Here is a 21,594-nt window from a genome sequence, read left to right as displayed (position 1 = left end):
TTTATTTATTTGTTTATTTATTTATTTGAGAGGGAGAGTGAGCGAGAGAGAGCGCAAGTGGAGGGGCGGTGGGGGGTGGAGGGGCAGAGGCAGAGGGAGAAGCAGGCTCCCTGCTGAGCAGGGAGCCCGATGTGGGGGGTCGATTCCAGAACTCTGGTATCATCACCTGAGCCGAAGGCAGACACCCAACCGACTGAGCCCCCCAGACGTCCCCATGTAACTGATTTTAATTCCACTTCCACTGTTCATTCCTTTTTCTACACTGAGGGCATCATTTTGTATAAATCAGGGCCTGGGTAATTATTTGTAGACCTGAAATGTAATACGATTTTTTTAAAAATGAAAGACTTTGAGAATTAGGCTTGATGGAATAGTCATTCTGTACTACCACTGGAAATGATAATCAGTTAGGGTTTTCAGACTTGTCAGAGACTCTGCACATATCAGTGTGTGGTACAATCCATGGATTTGAATGTCAGCAGGGTGTGCATATTTGAACAGCTAAACTTTCCTGTGTCAAAACCTATGCCGTTCATTTTGGGTGCCATTCAGCAAGAGGGAAGTGCATAGAAAATCAAACATCATTTCTAAGGAATACAAACCCAAAGCCAGCAAACAGGTCACAGAAATCAATCGGAACCTCTGACTTCCCAACCTGGGGGATTAGCAGGGGATCTGCAGAAATAAGAAAGGAGGCCAGGATGTTTGGAGCCCGCTGAAGACTTTTATTAGTGACTCCAAGAACTGGTTCAGAGGTCAGTTAGGACAAGCAGGTTTTGATTGAAGCGGGCAGCAGAAACAGAGTATTTCACAAGAGGCACCTCTACATCGGCTCTGAACTGGTGGGAGTGGCCTCACAGAGGTCAGAGAGAAGAGAAAGCAAAGGTCTTCAGCTACCTGGGGGCAAAGACTCACAGGAACTACAGAACACAGAAATGGTCCTGCAACCAGATTAACAGAAAATCCTCGTCTTCTCTCGGGCCAGCATGGCACCCTGCTCTCCCCACCACTGGTTTCCTGCTCTAAATCTGGAGACAGACTGAAGTTTCACAGGACAGACAGTGAAAAGGGAGCTCTGGACCTTCAGGATTCAACAACACCATGGAAAAAGAATATATATTTAAACTGACAGAACTGGGGCACCTGGGTGGCTCAGTCGGTTAAGTGTCTGCCTTCAGCTCAGGTCATGATCCCAGGGTCCCGGGATCAAGTCCCACATCGGGCTCCCTGCTCAGAGGGGAGCCTGCTTCTCCCACTCCCTCTGCCACTCCCCCTGCTTATGCGCTCTCTCCCTCTAATAAATAAAATCTTTAAAAAACAATAAAATAAAAATAAACAAACTGACAGACCTGATGGAAGAAAGCCTGACACCTCCTTTCACTGCTCCTTCCATAAACCCCTAATAAAAGTCTACCTCTCAAGGGGCTGACTTCAGTGGTGACTTGGGTTTTAAGAAGTGCAGAAAGTTTTATTTCACTCTAAAAGTCCATCTCCATCTGTTTTTCTTTTAATTACCATACTTGAAAGGGCACACATTTAATTTGGGGGCAATCATATCTGTATTCTCAGCTTGTTCATTAGTGTCAACATTCAAGGCAGGTGAGAGAGACACCAAGTGACCCAGAAATAATACATCCAGAAATGGGAGCCAGAGAGGTGAATTTAAATCTTAATTCTATAAGACAAGCTCTGGGGTTCAATTTTGCTTTCTGGAATATGTGAATGAAGTTTGCCTATCTAGTCCCAGAGCAGAGGTAGACATGTATCATCTAAAGCAGAAAATATCTCCTACCTAATCCTTAGCCCAATTCTCATTGTCAGGCTTAAGAGGTCTACTCCCAGGTTCTCAGGATACTAACTGAGACTAGAAGGTTCTGCAAAATTGTTTTTTTTTTTTCAATAGGACTTCTCAGTCTTTAATGTGCCATGACAATTTTTGATGCTCCAAGAAGGTAGGTGATAAATATCACCAGAAAAGTAATAGCCAACATCTTGGGTGTTATCACTAGTGCATTGAATGCATTATTTCAATTAATTGTGTAACACTAGGAGGTAGGGGCTCTCAGCATTTTCATTGTACAGAAGAAGAAACTGAAGTTTAGAGCAGTTAACTTGCCATAGTTACATGGCCAATAAATAACAGATTTATGTTATTTGTAAATAATAAAGTCATGTCTTTCTGATCACAGAGTCTAGCTTTTAAACATCATGCTGTAATGTTTATCTCAAATTGAATTTAACAGGAATTCTTCCTGGATAGTGTCTCATAGTTCAACTGTGTCAAAAAACCCACTTCAGGAAACACTACTCTAGGTATGTTCACCCTAAGGCCAGATTCTCTGCATTCACGTTCCAGGAACTGATTAGAAAGTGGGTCCCTTTAACAAAGGAGCCAAGAACATACAGTGGAGAAAGGACAGTCTCTTTAATAAATGGTGTTGGGAAAACTGCTACAGCCACATGCAAAAGAATGAAACTATACTATTATTTATACCATACACAAAAATTAATTCAAAATAGATTAAAGACTTGGATGGAAGATCTGAAACCATGAAATTCCCAGAAGAAAACGTAAGAGGTAAGCTCTTTGACATTGGTCTAAGTGCTGTCTTTGTGGATCTGACTCCAAAGGCAAGAGTAACAAAAGCAAAAATAAACAAATGGGACTATATCAAATAAAAGCTTCTTTTTTTTTAAGATTTTATTTATTTATTTGATAGAGAGACAGCGAGAGAGGGAACACAAGCAGGGGGAGTGGGAGAGGTAGAAGAAGGCTTCCCGCGGATCAGGGATCCCGATGCAGAGCTCAATCCCAGGACCCTGAGATCATGACCTGAGCCGAAGGCAGGCACTTAATGACTGAGCCACCCAGGCACCCCTAAATAAAAGCTTCTGCACAGCACAGGAAAACATCATCAATTGATAAGGCAACCTACTGAATGGGAGAAGATATTTGCAAACCATGTGTCTGATAAGATGTAAATACGCAAAATAATAGAAAACTCCTACAACTCAACAACAAAAATCCAACCCTATTTAAAAGTGGGGAGAGAATCTGAGTCGACATTTCTCCAAAGGAGATGGCCAACAGACACATGAAAATATGCTCAACATCACTAATTGTACTAGGGAAATGCAAATCGAAACCATGAGATAACCCCTCACACCTGTCAGAATAGCTATTATCAAAAAGACAAGGAATAACAAGTGTAACAAGTGTTGGTGAGGATATGAAGAAAAGGGAAACTTCATACACTGTTGGGATTGTAAATTGGTGCAGTCACTACAAAAACCAGTATGCAGATTCCTCAAAAAATTTAGATTAGAACTACTATATGAACCAGCTATTCCATTTCTGGATATTTATCTAAATAATATAAAAACACTAGTTCAAAAGATATATACACCCCTATGTTCACTGTAGCATTATTTACACTAGCCAATACAAGAAAACAAATGGAGTGTCCATCAATATATGAATGAATAAAGATATGGTACATAGATATACAGAACGGAATATTACTCAGCCACAAAAAGTAAAGTCTTGCCATTTGTGACAGCATAGATGGACCTAGAGGGTATTGTGCTAAGCAAAAAAGTCAGACAGAGAAAGGCAAACACAATATGATCTTACTCCTATGTGGAATCTGAAAGGAAGGAAGGAAGGAAAGAAGGAAGGGAGAAAGAGAGAGAGAGGAAGGAGGGAGGGAGGGAAAGAGGGAAGGAGGGAGGAGGGAAGGATGGATAAAATAAAACAAACTTATAAACACAGAGAACAGACTAGTGATTACTAGAGGGGAAGGGGGTCAACCATGTGTGACGGATGGTAACTAGACTTGTGGTGGTGATCACTTTTCATTGTATACAGATGTCAAATTATAAAGCTATACACCTGAAACTTATATAATAATAATTTAAAAAGAGTTTAAAAAGTGGGTCCCTTTAAATGGATTCCTACAATTACATCACCTGGATAACTGCATCTCTAATTTTATAATATATTGCATCCCATATACATGTATTCCCTATATCTAATGTACTCCTTCACCATGTTTAAGGCCAGTGGTGCAGACTCTTCAAATATCTCTCCACTTCCACTGCCTCCTTCCTCCTTTCATGTTCTTGCCTCCCTCTTATAAGGACCCTGATGACTATATTTAGGACCCACCTAAATAGTCCAGGATATCCACCCCATCTCAGAATCACATTTGCAGAGTCCCTTTTGCCATATAAGGTAACATTCACAAGTTCCAGAAATTAAAACATAAACATAGGCCACATTCAGTCTATAGCAATTAATAATGTTGAGCATCTTTACATGAACTTAATTAGCATACTTATATTCTCTTTGGTGAAATATCTGCTTAAATCCTTTGCCCATTTTTGAATGCAAGCTGGTGCAGCCACTCTGGAAAACAGGATGGAGGTTCCTCAAAAAGTTAAAAATAGAGCTACCCTACAACCCAGCAATTGCACTACTGGGTATTTACCCCTAAGATACAAATGCAGTGATCCGAAGGGGTACATGCACCCCGATGTTTATAGCAGCAACATCCACAATAACCAAACTATGGAAAGAGCCAAGATGTCCATCAACAGATGGATAAAGAAGATGTAGTATATATATACAATGGAATATTATGCAGCCATCAAAAAAAATCTTGCCATTTGCGACGATGTGGATGGAACTAGAGGGTATTATGCTAAGCTAAATAAGTCAATCAGAGAAAGACAAGTATCATATGATCTCACTGATAGGAGGAATTTGAGAAACAAGACAGAGGACCATAGGGAAAGGGAGGAAAAAATGAAACAAGATGAAATCAGAGAGGGAGATAAAGCATAAGAGACTCTTAATCTCAGGAAACAAACTGAGGGTTGCTGGAGTGGTGGGGGGTGGGAGGGATGGGGAGGCTGGATAATGGACATTGGGAGGGTGTGTGCTATGGTGAGCACTGTGTATTGTGTAAGACTGATGAATCACAGACCTGTACCTCTGAAACAAATAATACATTATATGTCAAAAAAAGAAGAAGAAGAAGAAAAAGAAGAAGATAGTAGGAAGGGAAAAATGAAGGGGGGAAATCGGACGGGGAGACGAACCATGAGAGACTATGTACTCTGAGAAACAAACTGAGGGTTTTAGAGGGGAGGGGGGAGGGGGATGGGTTAGCCTGGTGATGGGTATTAAGGAGGGCACGTACTGCATGGAGCACTGGGTGTTATACGCAATGAATCATGGAACATTACATTAAAAACAAATGATGTCATGTATGGTGACTAACATAATAAAATAAAATTTTAAAAAATTCTTTGCCCATTTTTAACTATGTTATTTATTTTCTTATTGTCGCATGTGAAAGATTTTTTAAAAATATACTTTGGATACAAGTGCTTTGTCAGATACGTGATTTGCAGACGTTTCCTTCAGCAGGTAGCAGGTCTTTTCATCCTCTTGAGGTTGCCTTTGGCAGAGCAGAAGTTTTTATTTTGGTGAGGTATAATTTATCAACTTTTTTTCTCTTTTGTTGATCACGCTTTTGGTGTCATTTCTAAGAACTGTTAACCCCAAGACAAAAATTTCTCCTTTGCTTTTTTCTAAAATTTTTATAGTTTTACATCTTAAATTTAGAACTATGATCCATTTTGAGTTAATCTTTGCATAAGGTATGTGGTTTAGGTTGAGGCTCATTATTTTGCTCATAGATACCTAACTGATCCACCATCATTTGTTGAAAAGACTATCCTTTCTCCGTTGAATTGCTTTTGCACCTTTGTCAAAGATCAAATGACCATATTAGCTCAAGTCCATTTCTGGACTTTCTAGTCCATTCCATTAATTTATGTATCCATCTCCTGGTTAATACCACAGCTCAGTATAACTTTTTAAAAACTCATAAAAATGCAGTTTTGTAGGACAGTGAATCCTGTTATAAGGTTCCTGTGCTGTAGGTAATCCCTCATCTCAAATAAGCATGTTTAAGTATCTCTCATCTTGTCACTGTAAATTATGCTCAATTTTATTTAAAGACTGCTGCTACCAGACTAAAATACACTCACCAGCATTAAAGCATTAGAAAAATTTTTCCAGATGTTCACACATACACACAAATACACACGTGATAAGACTCAGAAATCACTATTTTTCTACTATATTTCCTACTCTCTGCTGAGCATTTCCAGCTGGGGATATCCCACAGCCCCAAAAGTCCCTCTGCATGTGAAAAATTGAGACTATGCAATACCTTCTGGTTAGTTTGCATTTACTAAAAAGATTGAATGTAACATAAGAATTTTAAAAATTGGCTTAAAGTTCAATGTTTTGATACTTTGATAGCTGTCCTAGACAAAAAAAACCACCCATATTTCATTCACAATTATATCTATGTCAAATGAAAGAAATGCTTCACTGGCTATATGCACAAAAATCACAAAATATATCAATCACTCACAAATTTTATTGAATTAGACTAGCAAGTCTCTATCTTCCTAGATTTCAACCAGTAAGTGCAAACTAACCAGAAAGTGTCATATTTTATATTTTTAGCAATTAAAAGGAACAAAAATATTTAGAAGTTTTTTAAAGTTCCAAGAAATGTGTTTACAAGGTTTGTTGTTTTGTTTTGTTTTGTTTTGTTTTTTTGAGTGCAGACATAAGAATTTTTAATAGGTGGCATATTGACATTAGGTACCTAATCACATAACAATGGAGATTTTTCCAAACACCTGTTTTCAAACTGCTCTTTCATACACAAGTTTCTTATAATCAGCAGTCACTTCCTCATTGTTAGAACGTCACCTTCAATTTGAAGGGATAAATTTCTATCGTTTTATTTTTTTGAGTAGCATACTAGTAACATCTATTTGTAATCACAGAAAAGGTAAAAAAACAACAACATTGAAACTTATCCTTTTTTTAAAAAGAAAACTATGTAACACTGCCTCTTAAGTGCTTTGCTTCAGGATGCTCTATGGCAAGCCTGTGGGAAGAATAGTTTCATAGTTACTCCCCATCCAATACAAAGTATCACAAAGAACCCAGTTTAGTCTTGTTTTAGAGGAGTAAAGACAATCAGTGGTGTCGCATAGCACTTTGTGCAATTCCAGTTTAAATTTCTTGACAATACTGCTGCCCTGGGAGACTGCCAAGGACTGTCCTATAGGGCCTGCCATGATCTTACCTAAGAATCTTTTTTGCTGATGTGCCAGTAAATGCAGTGGTTCCATTGTCGCTGGTACACTTATGCTACTTGTTTTTCATAATACATTTGTCAATATATAAAGAAGTCATTGACTATGGAGAAAATTTCTTCTCTGATGCATTTTTCCTTTATTGGTTAATGAAAAAGTATCTGTTCTTTGTGCATTTCATTGTTGAAACAGAGAAATGTTAGTTCTTTGTGCATTTCATTGTTGAAACAAAGACAAATGCACAAAGAGTGGCTCAGATCACTGTTGAGTATTTCCTGGCTCCACTACTTATTACTTATTAGCTGTGCGACCTTTAGCTCATTACCTAACCTCTCTGTGTATCAGTTTTGTCATCTTTTTTTTTTTAAGATTTTATTTATTTGCGAGAGAGAGACTGAGAGACAGAGAGCATGAGAGGGAGGAGGGTCAGAGGGAGAAGCAGACTTCATGCTGAGCAGGGAGCCCGATGTGGGACTCGATCCTGGGACTCCAGGATCATGACCTGAGCCGAAGGCAGTCGCTTAACCAACTGAGCCACCCAGGCGCCCCACAGTTTCGTCATCTTTAAATGGAGATGGAGTAGTCATTTAAGCGTTGACTATTACTTTCTGGAAAATACCATAAGCCAAGATATATTAGAAACACCTTTACTTTTACTCAACTGTGTAATTTTTATAATACTTTTTCTTCAAAATTTCAGTAATGCTTTCTGTGAAGTTTTCAACAGTGCTGACAAAAGAACACATTTTAATCTGTTGTTATGCGGTTTTCCATGTATTATTTTAGCTGTGTTCTACCACAGCAGGAAGCAGGGGAAATACGTATTTCACTAATAGTAAGAGGCTTGTCTATTTTGCTGTAATGTCAGAAATCTCAAGAGACTTCTAACTTTTTATCATTAAGCTTAGTAACTATAGTCTTATATACCCAAACTTTGAACACAACTGTAAAAATCAGAAAAAGTCGTTTCACATTGCTGGATACTCATTTAAAAATATCATGCTTGTCCTGAAGGCTTCATATTACCATTAGCTAACATTTCAAGGCAAATTTTACACTTGTTGTGTGGTTCATCGCTAACATTAATAAACATAAATCCACTTTTCAGGCTGTCTTGTTAATTTTTCTCTTTTATTTCTTATTTTTTGTCAAGTCTAAAGAGACTTACATTGTTTTTGTCTCTTATGAAACCAAGAAAGAGCTTATTCTAGGAAAGAGAGAAGGGTCCTTCTGTCCTTCCATCATTATTCTCTTGAGTTTGAATTAGTAGCATTGTCTGCAATCTTTAGTTCCTTTGCAGGAAGGTTTTTAAGCCACTTGTTGGATTTTGTCAAAATTAGTTTTGGTAAATCCAACTAATATGGTCTATAAGTCATCAGGTAAACTGCAGCCCACTCCACACCTGGCTCTCTGAGCTGGGAACCCCACTGTCCCCCCAGGAGATCCTGGGCATTTGGATCAGTGATGTCACCACTGTCCATCCAAACACATAACTAATATTGAATAAATATTTGTTTAATTGATTTGAATTAATTTGCTGGTATAATTTATATAAAAGGAAATCTTAGTCCTTCTTTCAAGGTGATTTAAAGATAAACCACTAGATAATTTAAGAGACTTAACCTAAACCAACTTAATATTATTAATACTTTTTGATAGGAAGAACTAATCATTACATTGGTGGGCTTTCAAACATCAGTCACAGGAGGTGGCATGTACATGGTAGATTTTATGAGTCCAGAGTCCTGAGTTCAAAGTATTACAGGATCCCAATGAGTTACTTCACCTCTCTGGATCTCAACTTCTCATCAGTAACAGGAGACAGTTGGGCTAAATGATCTTCCAGGTCTTTCTAATCTAACATTAACAATTCAATTCCTATCCTGCTGGTCTTATAGAATTCAATAGTTTCCTTGTTTGGGGCATTTTGTAAAGAAGACTGAGCTTGTGGTAAATTCATAAATAAATGCCATTCACCTTAACACCTATTTTCTGTAAAATGTTTTCTTCTTTCTGCTTCTCTAAACTTCAAATATCAAATTAATAATGTGTCACTATGAGCTCTACAAAAGGAAATAAAACAATAACCTAAAACAAACAATGCCCACGCCTGCCGTGACACATGCTCGACCCTCTGGAGGAAGTCTAGAAAATTCATCAATTACATGTACTTTCATGCAAAATAAGACAACAAGCAAGGTGACACCAGAACCACCTGTCTGCAACTGCCCCACTTTTTCCGGTGACAAGATCAACCTACTTGGGTAATGTACCAACCACAATTCACTCTGCTTAAAATGTGTCCTTTGTTTCAAAATGACATTTCATCCTCTCTGTTGGATGTAATAAAACCTGGTCATTTCATGTGCATTGATGTGTTTATGTTAAAGAGGGATATCCATGAACAGTGTTCTTCTTTTTGGCTTTCTTTTCCAGAAGATAATATATCAATATTGAAAGACAGTAGGAGCACCTGGGTGGCTCAGTCGGTTAAGCATCTGCCTTCAGCTCAGGTCATGATCCCAAGGTCCTGGTATCGAGCCCCACATCGGGCTGCCTGCTCAGCGGGGGCCTGCTTCTCCTTCACCCTCTGCCCCTCCCCCTGCTTATGCTCTCTCTCACTCTTTCTCTCTGAAATAAATAAATAAAATCACATAACATAATAAAAAAAAAAGAAAAGAAAGATAGTCACCTATCATCCTTTCTTGAGCATTGTTGGGTGCTTTTTAAATACGATGAAATTTTAGATGAAAATTTTTCTTATGGACCTTTTTTTCTTCTTAGATGAAATTGTTAGTCATGATTCATTAGGATAACCAAGACATAAAACTTTCAGTTGATTTTTTCAAATTTGTTTTCCAAAATACAATAAACTTTTGGATCCACTTAGAGCTTTTAAAATTCTCAACAATGTCGCTTGAATCTAAAAGATTTACATTTCCACATACTGGGCAAATTAACGTTAATGACAGTAACCTTTGCAGTCTCCCTGCAGACCAAGGAGAGGTTAAATTCCTTTCTGTCGAAAATTCTACAGGAGGGGCACCTGGGTGGCTCAGATGGTTAAGCGTCTGCCTTCAGCTCAGGTCATGTTCCCAGGGTCTTAGGATCGAGCCCCGCATTGGGCTCCTGGTTCAGCGGGGAGCTTGCTTCTCCCTCTCCCTCTGCCTCTCTCCCTGGTCGTGCGCTCTCTCTCTCTCTCTCTCTCTGTATCTCTGTGTCTCAAATGAATAAATAAAATCTTTAAAAAAAAGAAAGAAAATTCTACAGGAAACAGAATAACTGTATGCTTCAGAGGGAGGGAGAAAAACACCAGAAGATTCCTGGTAGCTTCTGTCTCTGCGCCTGTTTTTAAACCTCATAAGGGAAGGGCCCATAATACACAGGATTGGTGTCAGCAGCTATATAGTATCAAATTTGATTGATCCTCTATCATCGATCTGTTTATACAAGGATGGAATCTACAGAAGAAAGATCCTTCTTCAAGCTTTTGAAATTTTAACCAGAAAAGTATTGAAATGAATAAAATAAAATATTTCTCAACTGCCATACCATGTGCTGAAGAACAAGGCAGCTGCCATGATATTGTTCGGACTATCTGTATCCTAGCAACCATCCACCCACAAAAAGAACCACCTCATGAATGAAACCCAGGTACCCACACAAAGCTGATCTATAGCCCTTGATAGGCTGTTCTGAATGGAGGGAAGAAGGTAGTGCTTTCCTCTGAGAGGCCTTTTTCTATCCTGTCACTGGGAGGGGGCTTGCAAATAAATCAATGTAAACCATGAGTCACTGTCACAGGGGTCTGCTGGCTCTCAAATGCCTTCACACTCACACAAATTCCAGCGTACTCAGTATCCTGGGAAATACTTGGGAAACCCAGACACAGAGACATTAGCATGGTTAGCCAGGCTTGGGAGACTCAGAAAATCAAGGTCATAAAGTAAAAACAGACGTGCACACCAATTCAGACTCCAGGCTTAGAAGGAAGGTCAAGAGGTGATGAGAGCAAAAGTTTCTGCCTAGTACTCAGCTAAAACAACTGAAGTTTCAATACATTCCAGCATCAAAGTGAGATAGGAAAACTAAAGGGCTCCATAAAAATCTGCTTTTTGCTCCTTTCCTGCTTCTATTCTTGCTAGGACCTGTACCCCCGCTTTACACATGCCTCATAGTACAAATAATGTATGTCTTCCTTGTAAGGGACAAGGAGTTAATGATTTCTTTAGAGTCTTCCAGCACAATAGATAACATCTAAGGGAAGACTGGGCAAGAATGACTGGGTGAGGCCATCCTGTGCATATTCCAGACCACCGGGGTTAGACATCTAGACGCCGAGACCCCCAGGCTCCAAGTGACTTATGGAAGACACCTGAGCTCTTGTCCTTGATCTGACTAGCTCCTGGATGCCTGGAAGGACACGTACACCAGACCACAATCCTCAGTAAAAACCCCAGACCCCAAGCAAAGATGAGACACTCTCTTCTTTTCCTTTTGCAATCTCCCAGCCTCTGTCTGTACCTGCATTCTCTCTATATCTTCAATAAACTCTGCTCTCATTCCCTCCTAGCTCAAGTTTGATTTCTGTCTTGCATATACCCAAGGACCCTCTTGGCTGATCCTGTGGGACCCCCTCCGGGTTCTTGGATTCAGCCTGCCTATTTCAAAACAAAGCAATCAAAAAATACATGGAACAAATAAAAATAAAAACACAATGGTCCAAAATCTTTGGGATGAAGGAGAACCTGGATGGCTCAGTTGGTTAAGTGTCTCACTCAATTTAGGTTCAGGTCATGATCTCAGGGCTGTGAGACCGAGCCCCATATCCAGCTCTGTACTCAGCAGGGAGTCTGCTTGAGATTCTCTCCCTCTCACTCTCCTTCTGCCCCTCCCCCGGCTCATGCATGCTCATGTGCACTCCCTCCCTCTCTTTCAAAATAAATAAATAAATCTTTTAAAAAATTCTTTGGGGGGCACCTGGGTGGCTCAGTCATTAAGCGTCTGTCTTCAGCTCGGGTTGTGATCCCAGGGTCCTGGGATCAAGCCCTGCATCACGCTCCCTGCTCTGCGGGAAGCCTGCTTCTCCCTCTCCCACTCCCCGTGCTTGTGTTCCCTCTCTCACTGTGTCTCTCTCTGTCAAATAAATAAATAAAATCTTAAAAAAAAAAAAAAAAATCTTTGGAATGCAGCTAAAGCTGGTCCAAGAGGGAAGATTATAGCAATACAGACCTACCTCAAGAAGCAAGAAAAATTTCAAACAAACAACCTAATCTTACACCTAAAGGAGCTAGAAAAAGAACAAACAAAACCCAAAACCAGGAAGAAGGAAATTATAAAGATTAGAACAAAAATAAACAAAAAAGACCTAAAAAAAACCAATAGAACTGATCAATGAAACCAGGAGATAGTTCTTTGAAAAGATCAACAAAATTGATAAGCCTCTAGCCAGACTCATTAAAAAAAAAAGGAGAGAGAGAGAGGGAGATGATTCAAACAAAATCAGAAATGAGAGAGGAGAAATAACAACCAACACCACAAAAAGACAGAAGTTATAAGATTTTTATTCAACAGAGTACTAAAAATCCTAATCACAGCAATCAGGCAAAAAAATAAATAAAAGTCATCCAGATTGGTAAGGAAGAAGTAATACTTTCACTATTTGCTGATGACATGATACTCTATACAGAAAACCTTAAAGACTCCACCAAAAATGTCCTAGAACTGATAAGTGAATTCAAAGGTCACAAGATATAAAATCAATATACAGAAATCCATTGCATTTCTATACACTAATAATGAAGCAGCAGAAAGGGAAATTAAGAAAACAATCCCATTTACAATCATACCAGAAAGAATAAAACACCTAGGAATAAACTTAATGAAGGAGGTAAAAGACCTGTCCTATGAAAACTATAGAACATTGATGAAAGAAATTGAAGATGACACAAATGGAAAGATGGTCCATGCTCATGGATAGGAAGAACAGATATTGTTAAAACCCAAAGCAATATACAGATTTAATGAAATCCCTATCAAAATACCAACAGCATTTTTCACAGAACTAGAATAATCCTAACATTTGTATGGAACCACAAAAGACCCCAAATAGCCAAAGCAATCTTGAAAAAGAACAACAAAACTGGAGGTATCACAATCCCAGATTTCAAGATATACTACAAAACTCTAGTAATGAAAACAGTGTGGTACTGGCACAAAAGCAGACATATGGATCAACAGAACAGAATAGAGAGCCTAGAAATAAACTCATGGTTATATGGTCAACAGTCTTCAACAAAAGAGACAAGAACATGCAATGGGAAAAAAAACCAGTCTCTTCAACAAATGGTGCTGGGAAAACTGGACAGCTACATGTAAAATAATGAAATTGGGCCACTTTCTTACACCATCAACAAAAATAAACTCAAAATGGATCAAAGACTTAAATGTGAGACCCGAAACCATAAAAACCCTAGAAAAGAGCACAGGCAATAATTTCTCTGACATCAGCCATAGAAACATTTTTTTTGCATATGTCTCCTGGGGCAAGGGAAACAAAAGCAAAAATAAATTATTGGGACTACATCAAAAGAAAAAGCTTCTGCATAGCAAAGAAACAATCAACAAAACAAAAAGACAGCCTACTGAATGGGTAAAGATATTTGCAAATGACATATCCAATAAGGGGTTAGTATCCAAAATATATAAAGAAATTACATAACTCAACACTAAAAAAAAACCCACAAATAATCCAAATAAAAATGGGCAGAAGACATGAACAGACATTTCTCCAAAGAAGACATCCAGATGGCCAACAGACACATGAAAAGATGTGCAACATCCCTCATCATCAGAGAAATGCAAATCAAAACCACAAGGAGATATCACCTTACACCTGTCCAAATGGTTAAAACTAGAAACACAAGAAACAACAAATGTTGGCAAGGATGTGGAAAAAAAGGAACCCTCATGCACCATTGGTGAGAATGCAAACTGGTGCAGCCACTGTGGAAAACAGTATGGAGGTTCCTCAAAGGGTTAAAAAGAGAACTACCCTATGATCCAGTATTTCCACTACTGGGTATTTACCCAAAGAATACAAAACACTAATTCAAAGGGATACATGAACCACTATGTTTACTGCAGCATTATTTATAATAGCCAAATTAGGAAGCAACCCAAGTGTTCATTGACAGATGAATGGATAAAGAAGGGGTGTGTGTGTGTATACACACACATACACACACACACATATATACACATTCTATGGAATATTACTCAGCCATATAAAAGAATGAAATCTTACCATTTGCAACAACAGGGATGGATCTAGACAGTATAGTCCTAAGTGAAATAAGTCAGTCAGAGAAAGACAAATATTATATGAATTCAAAACAAATGAACAAAGAAAAATAGAGACAAAAAAACAGACTCTTAACTACAGAGAACAAACCGATGGCTACCAGAGGGGAGGTGGTGGGGGGATGGGTGAAATAGGTGATGGGGATTAAGAGTACACTTATCATGATGAGCACTAAGTAATGTACAGAATTGTTGAATCACTATATTGTAGACCTAAAACTGATATAACACTGTATGTTAACTATACTGGAAATATAAATAAAATAAATAAATAAAATGTTCTGCATAGGTCATTTGAAATAGACTAAGAAGGCCTTAATTGATTTCCTTAATAGATTAAGGGAAGAGGGCTAGGTACAGATAACACAACCCAGGGAGAAAGGGGGGCCAGCTACCGCAGTGGAAGGCTAATGCCAAGAAAGAGAGATGGCTGGTAAGACTTTGCCAGAGAACAATTGCTTACTTTTTAAGAACAAGAATGAAAAATATTTTAAGTGTCTGATGTGCTGGATCAGGATGTGGCTAGAAGTTTTTGCCCAAAGCCTTCAGTTAGAATCTGTACCCTCATGGTTCATATATGAGAAATATAACAGGGTGGTGTCCAGTGTGAGGTGATGGACTGTGGGAAAGAGACAGCACATGAGGGAAGGGAGGCACAGAGTAGATCAATAATTCAGTGCAAGGACTGAATTATTGATTATTAATCATCACTGTCCCCATGCCCAGGAACCCTCCAAGATAAAGGAGGGAGACACTGGGTTCCCCCCTAACCCAGGATGGAAGCACAGGACATTTTTATTTCTTCTCTTATACACTCTGAGAACAGTCATTCACTATGAATCAGTCCCCTTTACTTGAAAAAAAAAAAAAATTAGCAATCCTTTTGTTTATCTCTTCATACTTAGGTGGAAGCTAAAGCATTTGTTCCATCATTTTATGACTTCTCTAGAACAGTCTCTCCCAAGTAGGATGTGTACTACTTAGAGTCTGTATGAAGATTCACTATTGTGTGGAAAGGAAATATGGGAAATATTATGTGTTGTGTAATGTTCATCATTGTAGTATCGATAGCATGTAAGGAACTGACAAAGAAACACATCCTGAGAGCATGTGCCCACATTTTGTTTGCTCAACGGGATGGAGTTTGGAGACTACTGATGTTAAAAAAAAAAAAAAAAAAAAGAGGGGTGCCTGGTGGCTCAGTCGGTTAAGCGTCTGCCTTCGGCTCAGGTCATGATCCCAGGGTCCTGGGATGGAGCCCCGCATCGGGCTCCCTGCTCTGCGGGGAGTCTGCTTCTCTCTCTCCCCCACACCCCCCTGTCAAATAAATAAATAAAATCTTTAAAAAAGAAAACAACCATTCATACTAAACAAGAAATTATCTCAAATGGATTTTCATGAAGGCAAATTTGTAGATGGTAAAGCAAGATTCTGAATTTATGTGAGCCAAATTACTAGTCCATTTACTTTTAATGGGAAACAACTAGCTGTTCTCTTCTGAACAAAGGCAAAGAATTCCCACCTTCCAACTTCTAAATTGAATGTCAAATATTTGGACAACCCCAACTTGTTCAAAAATGTAAATTCATTTAAAGAATTATTTTATTATTTTTTATATGACCTCAACCGCTTTAAAAATCTTAGAGAAACTGGTTCCAAATATAAGGAAAAAATATGCAAGAAATTTAAATAATCATTTTCAAGTGGCTTGTTTTTGTTATTGTTATTAAAATAAAATTACTACTGGTAAGAAATCTAGCAAGCAGTTTTAATTTGTGCTTAGTGCAATTTTTTATCAGTTGATATCACAGAAAGGCTAACATTGGAATTGCAGGTCTGCATGAACACTGACTCAAGTCAGTTTAATATGTTTTTGTATTTTTAATAAACATTTCTTCTGATTACAAAAATACAAGTTATAGATGCTGAAATTATTTTGACTACATTTTTTAATGTGGTAAAACTATCCTCAAGTTTTTCAATGTGGCATTTTTCTGTGTGTAAAAAAAAAAAATTCAATTATTGTAGAAGAAACCAAGCCACATTTATAAAATACTACTATTACCACCAATAAAAATAATGTTAACAACAATAAAAATATTAATAGCAGTTAAGACTTATTGAGAGCTAATTATATGCCAGGCTCTGTTTTATGCACTTCTTATGTATTAATTTAGTGGTCCTGAACCGAGGCTGCCCATTATGCCTGTTAGAATTGCCAAAGGAGAATAACAAAGAAAATGATGCCTGGATTTCACCCCCAGAAGAGACTCTGACCCAGATGGACCAGGGTGGTAACCTAGACATTGGCGATTATAATGTGTGGCCAGCATTGAAAACAAATACATTAACATCATCCTGACAACAACAATCCCGAGGGGGTAATTATCTCTGTTTTGCACTAAGGAAAATGAGACAGGATTCACAAGCAGCAGAACTGGGATTTGAACCCAGGTCTGTCTCCAAAACTTAAGCTTTTTACCGCTAAGCTCGACGACCCCTCAAAGACCACAGACCACTGCGTACTTGAGGGGGTGGTTTCACTCCCATGGTATGCATAAAAGATCATTTCTATAATTTCTTTAATCTAACTAGATTAAAAAAAACCAAACTTTTGCATAACCTTGGCTGAAAAAACAAACAAGATTCTGATCCTGGAATTACTCCGCTTTGCGCATGACTGGGAGGCTGACCAAGCCGTAGTCAGTGCTGAAATCAGGGATTTCACTGTTTACTGAGTGATCTCCCCGGTTGGCTAACTTAGTGCCCCAGGATCCCTCCTGCAGTCAGCTGTCTCAGGGTTAGCTTGTACTTCTTCCTTACCCTTTATTTACTAAGAAAGCTCAAATAAATAATACAGGTACACATGGCAAACAGGAAAAGTTCCTTTTTTCAGCTCATTTTTCTCCTCCAGGGCAAATAGGCTTGGAAGTTCAGAAGCCCCTTGCCAAGCAGTTTTCCTTATTGCGCTCCCCTCACCTACTCTAGCTCAAATAGAGGCTAATAAAATACTCACGCAATTAAAAAAAAAAAAAAGGAAGGGTGGTGGGGGTGGTAGGAAATGAGAAGAAAACCCAGTTCTGTGTTATCAAGTGGTTTACCTGGCTAGCAGTCACATGAATGACAACCTGGCCTAAAGTAACCTGAATCTTGTCCAACCACAAAGCATTCTTCCTGCTGGCCAGAGATGGTCAATGCCAAGGGCAAGTAAAAAGGCGAGTAGAATTTAATTGGGAGAAAAATCAATGATAGCACTCTACCTATTTAGAGAGGAGAAATACTATCCTCTGAAATGCAGGGGGCCCAGGGTGTGACCCAGGCAGTTATCAGCTAACATGAGACGTGGAGTGTAAAGTAGGGGGTTTAAACCCGTGACTTGCAAGGAACGAGGGAGCAGAGGCAGAGTCACAAAGTGGCATCCAGACATTCTACACTCTGTGGGGTCTGTGCCATGTCACTGTTCAAATAAGGCACTGTCTGGTATGATCTGATCAAAGGGTTTTAGCCAAGACGTGGAGGAGCCAAGGGGATATTTACTGAGCACCATCTGCAAGCCTCTATGCTAGGTGCATTTTATGTGTTATCTCATGTGATCCCCACAACAATGCTGAAATGGGGTCTTATTATTTCCCAGCAATATTCCAGTATTATTCAAGTATTAAGTAGGTAGAATGGATTTGAAAGGAGGTGTGTTTGCTTCTAAAACCTTTCACTCTGTGACACAGTCCCACTTCACCTACCGTCTCTAGCCTGGGCTTCAGGTTTATTTGGTGCAACTAGTCTCAGTGAAGGCGCCTCTGAGCCACCAGCAGGGGCAGCGAGAAGCACAAGGCGGAGGCTCCTTTGCAAGCAGGAATCCGTTTGTTCCCTGAGACTCTAAAGCTATGTGTAGCAGTTCACTTCTGTCATTTTTTTTTTTTCCTCTCTCAGGTTCTGCTTCTTGACTGGCTCCTACCATCTCCCCTCACATCCCATGCAGATGGCAGAGCCTGTCTCTGGTCATTTGCCAACTACTCTCAGAAAATTCTCCCACCCCAGAGAGGCTCCAGTCCACTTAACATAACTGTCCAAAAGCTTTTACTTCTGCTCCAACAGCTGAGTAACAAGCTCGTGGGGTCATTTCGTCTTTTGTCACCCCCTTTTCGTAGCTATTCTCTAGGACAATGTGATTAGCGGGCCAGGGAGAGACTTCTCATTCATTTAGGAAGAATTTATAGAGTACATATTATAAAAGCAGAAATGTTCTAGGTGCCAGAGACATAGAGGTCACTAGAATTCCGTCCTTCCTTCCAGTACCCTAGGGTTCTGCTCATTTGTTACAATGAGAACTGCCTGGAGACAGAGTCCTGAGATTCTGAGCAAGAGCACCTGACTTCCTTATTCGGAACTTCCTTCATGGGAGAGCCAGGGCAGGAGCCCAAAGTCAGCAGTTTGACTCAGAATTGTTCTCTCTATTCCCATGATTTTGTGCTGTCTTCCAGAGGTTTCTCTTCTGGAAACTTTACCGTGTTTCCCTCCCTCTATCTCTTTTTGGGATCCATACCCCTTTTCAGAAGGTCAGGACGACAGAAAAGGTATGTCAGGGGAGTTTATGCCCTCTAATCAGTAGAAATGGCTGTCTTGTTTGAGCAACAGGTTGGAGACACACCCAAGAAGTAAACAAACCAAATCAACAGTAAGAGAGGGAGAGAGAGAGAGAAAAGGAAGATGGAGAGAGGAGGAGTGGAGGAGGGGACAGAAGGGAAGAAGGGAAGGGGGAAGAGGAGGCGGGAGGGTGGAGAGAGAGAGAGAGATGCTTTTCAGGTGAAGTCCTTAAACAAGATGATTCTTTGCATGTGGTAAAAGTCCCATTTCTCCTTGATGAAAAACCCATTTAATATGGAAGGGGTGTGGCATACTGTCATTTCTTAGCAGTGCTCAAAGTTTCAATGCACCTGTTACTCAAAAACTGAAGTTGCCCTCAGAGCTCCAGAAACAGCAGGAGAGGGGAGAGAGGAGAGGAAGTTTAACTTGAAACTTAGCTTTCAAAATGATAGAATCACATTTATTCCCTATTTCCTTCCCATAGTCCTCTGGTGTTTTAGCAACTTCTGAGTTCTTATACAAAGTTATCAGAAAGAAGTATTTTTTCTTTATAGCTTATATAGAAACAGTTTCCCAAAAAACTCCTGTTTCCCCAGCTTCCAACATAAAGCTGACCAGCTAAGTGAGTAGTTACTCCTGTCAGAGTAGACAGAAGTCTGCATGAAAAGAAATGTTCAGTTACTTATACATGAGACATATTCACTCACACACGCAAGAACAGTTTGAGAGCCGTGAATTTTTATAGTCGGTAGCAGATTTCCTCTAACAGCCAGGAAGAAAATATACATGCATTAGAAAACAAAAATTACACAAATGTACCCACCCAAAGGCAAATCAGAAAAAAAAAGCCCAAGTATACAAAACGGAATGAACAGGTATATGAAGGCAGTTTCTGGGAGGATGTGAATTCCTTTTAATGAGATTACTTACCCACACAAGTAGAATTCCTCTCTCCTGGGGGAGAGCCCCCAGGACAGTTCCATCGTTCCAGGACTGAGAGACTAGCAAAACTACATTTAAAAACTACCGGCAACAGAATGATTAGGAAGAGCAGCATAATCTTGATGGGCTTGAGCTTTCAACAGAAAATAACTTGACTTTGCTTGAGCATAACCGGGGCAGAGTGGTTACGTCGGACCCCAAGCGTGTCCCCCCTGGGTTGGCGGGCAGCCCTGGGGCATCTTTCACTCTGCTTTTTTGCTGTAGTCCTCCAGCTCGTCCTCCTTCAACTCAAGACAGTGGCCTGCAGCCAGAAAGGGACCCTCGGGAAAGATTTCTTTATCGAAGTTCTTGGGAAGTCAGTAAGAAATACCTGACACCCGTATGACAAATTTCGCAGTTTCACGGCCACTGACTTGTAGAGTTCTGCCGCTGACTTTTGCGGCAACAGGCAGAGTGGTGTAGGCCACGGCTAGAGAGAGGAAAAAGGGAAAGTGATGGAAAGTTCCGACCGCGACCCTTGATGAGGCTGAAAGAAGAAATACAGAGATAGGATTCCTCCCCAAACAGTTTCTCTTTTTGAAAAGTAGAATGACTCCCTTTCCTTTTCAAAGCCCTTTTGGCTCCACCTCCTCTCTCCTTTAGTGACACTTGAGTGAGCCTCTGTTTGCAAATGTGAGTGTGGTCAATTGCTCGCTGCAGGAAAGCGGGGACGGCTGCCAGGGAGGAGATAACTGGCGACTCACCATAAATATTCTGGGCAGAACCAGGGAGAGAGCAATTAGGGGGCTGTGGAGTTGCTCCTGGTGTCTAGGGGGTACCTGCTGAAGAGTGGCTATGTTTTAATACAGGGAAGGATGGAAACAAAGTTAAACTGTGCAGTACAAATCAATAGTGAAAAACAGTGCCTGATAATTCAGACTTGGAGTAATTGATCATTCACGTGAGCAATATTAGAACAAAATGTCAACACCAGTGCACATTCCTGGAGCTTTATCTTTTTTATTTTCTCCTGTATATTTTATAGCGGAATTTGGAAGATTATTCTTTCCAAATCAAAGGGAAATCCCTGAAGCCAAATGAAGAGATACAGTATGCACAGACACCTTTTCTTTCAGCATGAGCATAATAAAACATCATGAGGGGCCAGGAGTGCAAGGAAAGGAGTGGGTTGTTATTACAGAGCCACGTTGGAAAAAATAAGCTAACAGTGCAAAATCTGGGAAGCACTGGAAATCTAGCAGAGCTGACTGCTGTTCCTTCCCAGACAACTTAGGCTCTCTTTTCACCTCTCAGGGATAGAACATAAAAGCTTGACATACCCATTAGTTGTCTCCTCAGTTATTTTGTCAGGAATGCACCCAGAAATATCCAGCTCAGGCAAACCATTTACACCAGATTTGAGAACAATGGAAATTTCTGTCAGTTTACTTCATCCTGGAAAACAAGCTTTCATTTAAGTTGCCCAGAGGTAGTGTTCCAAGTGCTAGTCAAAATGTAGATAAAGCGATAGTCACA

General features: G+C 39.6%; 1 protein-coding gene across 3 annotated transcripts in view; it reads right to left on the bottom strand.

Annotated features, from left to right (window-relative positions):
- Nucleotides 1–20,670, bottom strand: part of EGF (epidermal growth factor) — a 98,146-nt gene extending 77,476 nt beyond the window's left edge. For all 3 annotated transcript variants that reach the window (XR_013446435.1, XM_036098040.2, XM_078069074.1), the window contains exon 1: nt 20,068–20,670. Coding sequence is in view for 2 of the 3 variants with exons in the window: in XM_036098040.2 (XP_035953933.2) it covers nt 20,068–20,194 (127 nt within the window). In the remaining variant the exon portion in view is untranslated. The remainder of the gene's footprint in view (nt 1–20,067) is intronic.
- Nucleotides 20,671–21,594: the final 924 nt, after the last annotated feature.

This window comes from Halichoerus grypus, chromosome 3 (genome assembly GCF_964656455.1).
Source record: "Halichoerus grypus chromosome 3, mHalGry1.hap1.1, whole genome shotgun sequence".
Taxonomy (NCBI): Eukaryota; Metazoa; Chordata; class Mammalia; order Carnivora; family Phocidae; genus Halichoerus; species Halichoerus grypus.
The sequence above is the reverse complement of the archived record's forward strand: the minus strand, read 5'-3'. Positions and strand labels throughout refer to the sequence as shown.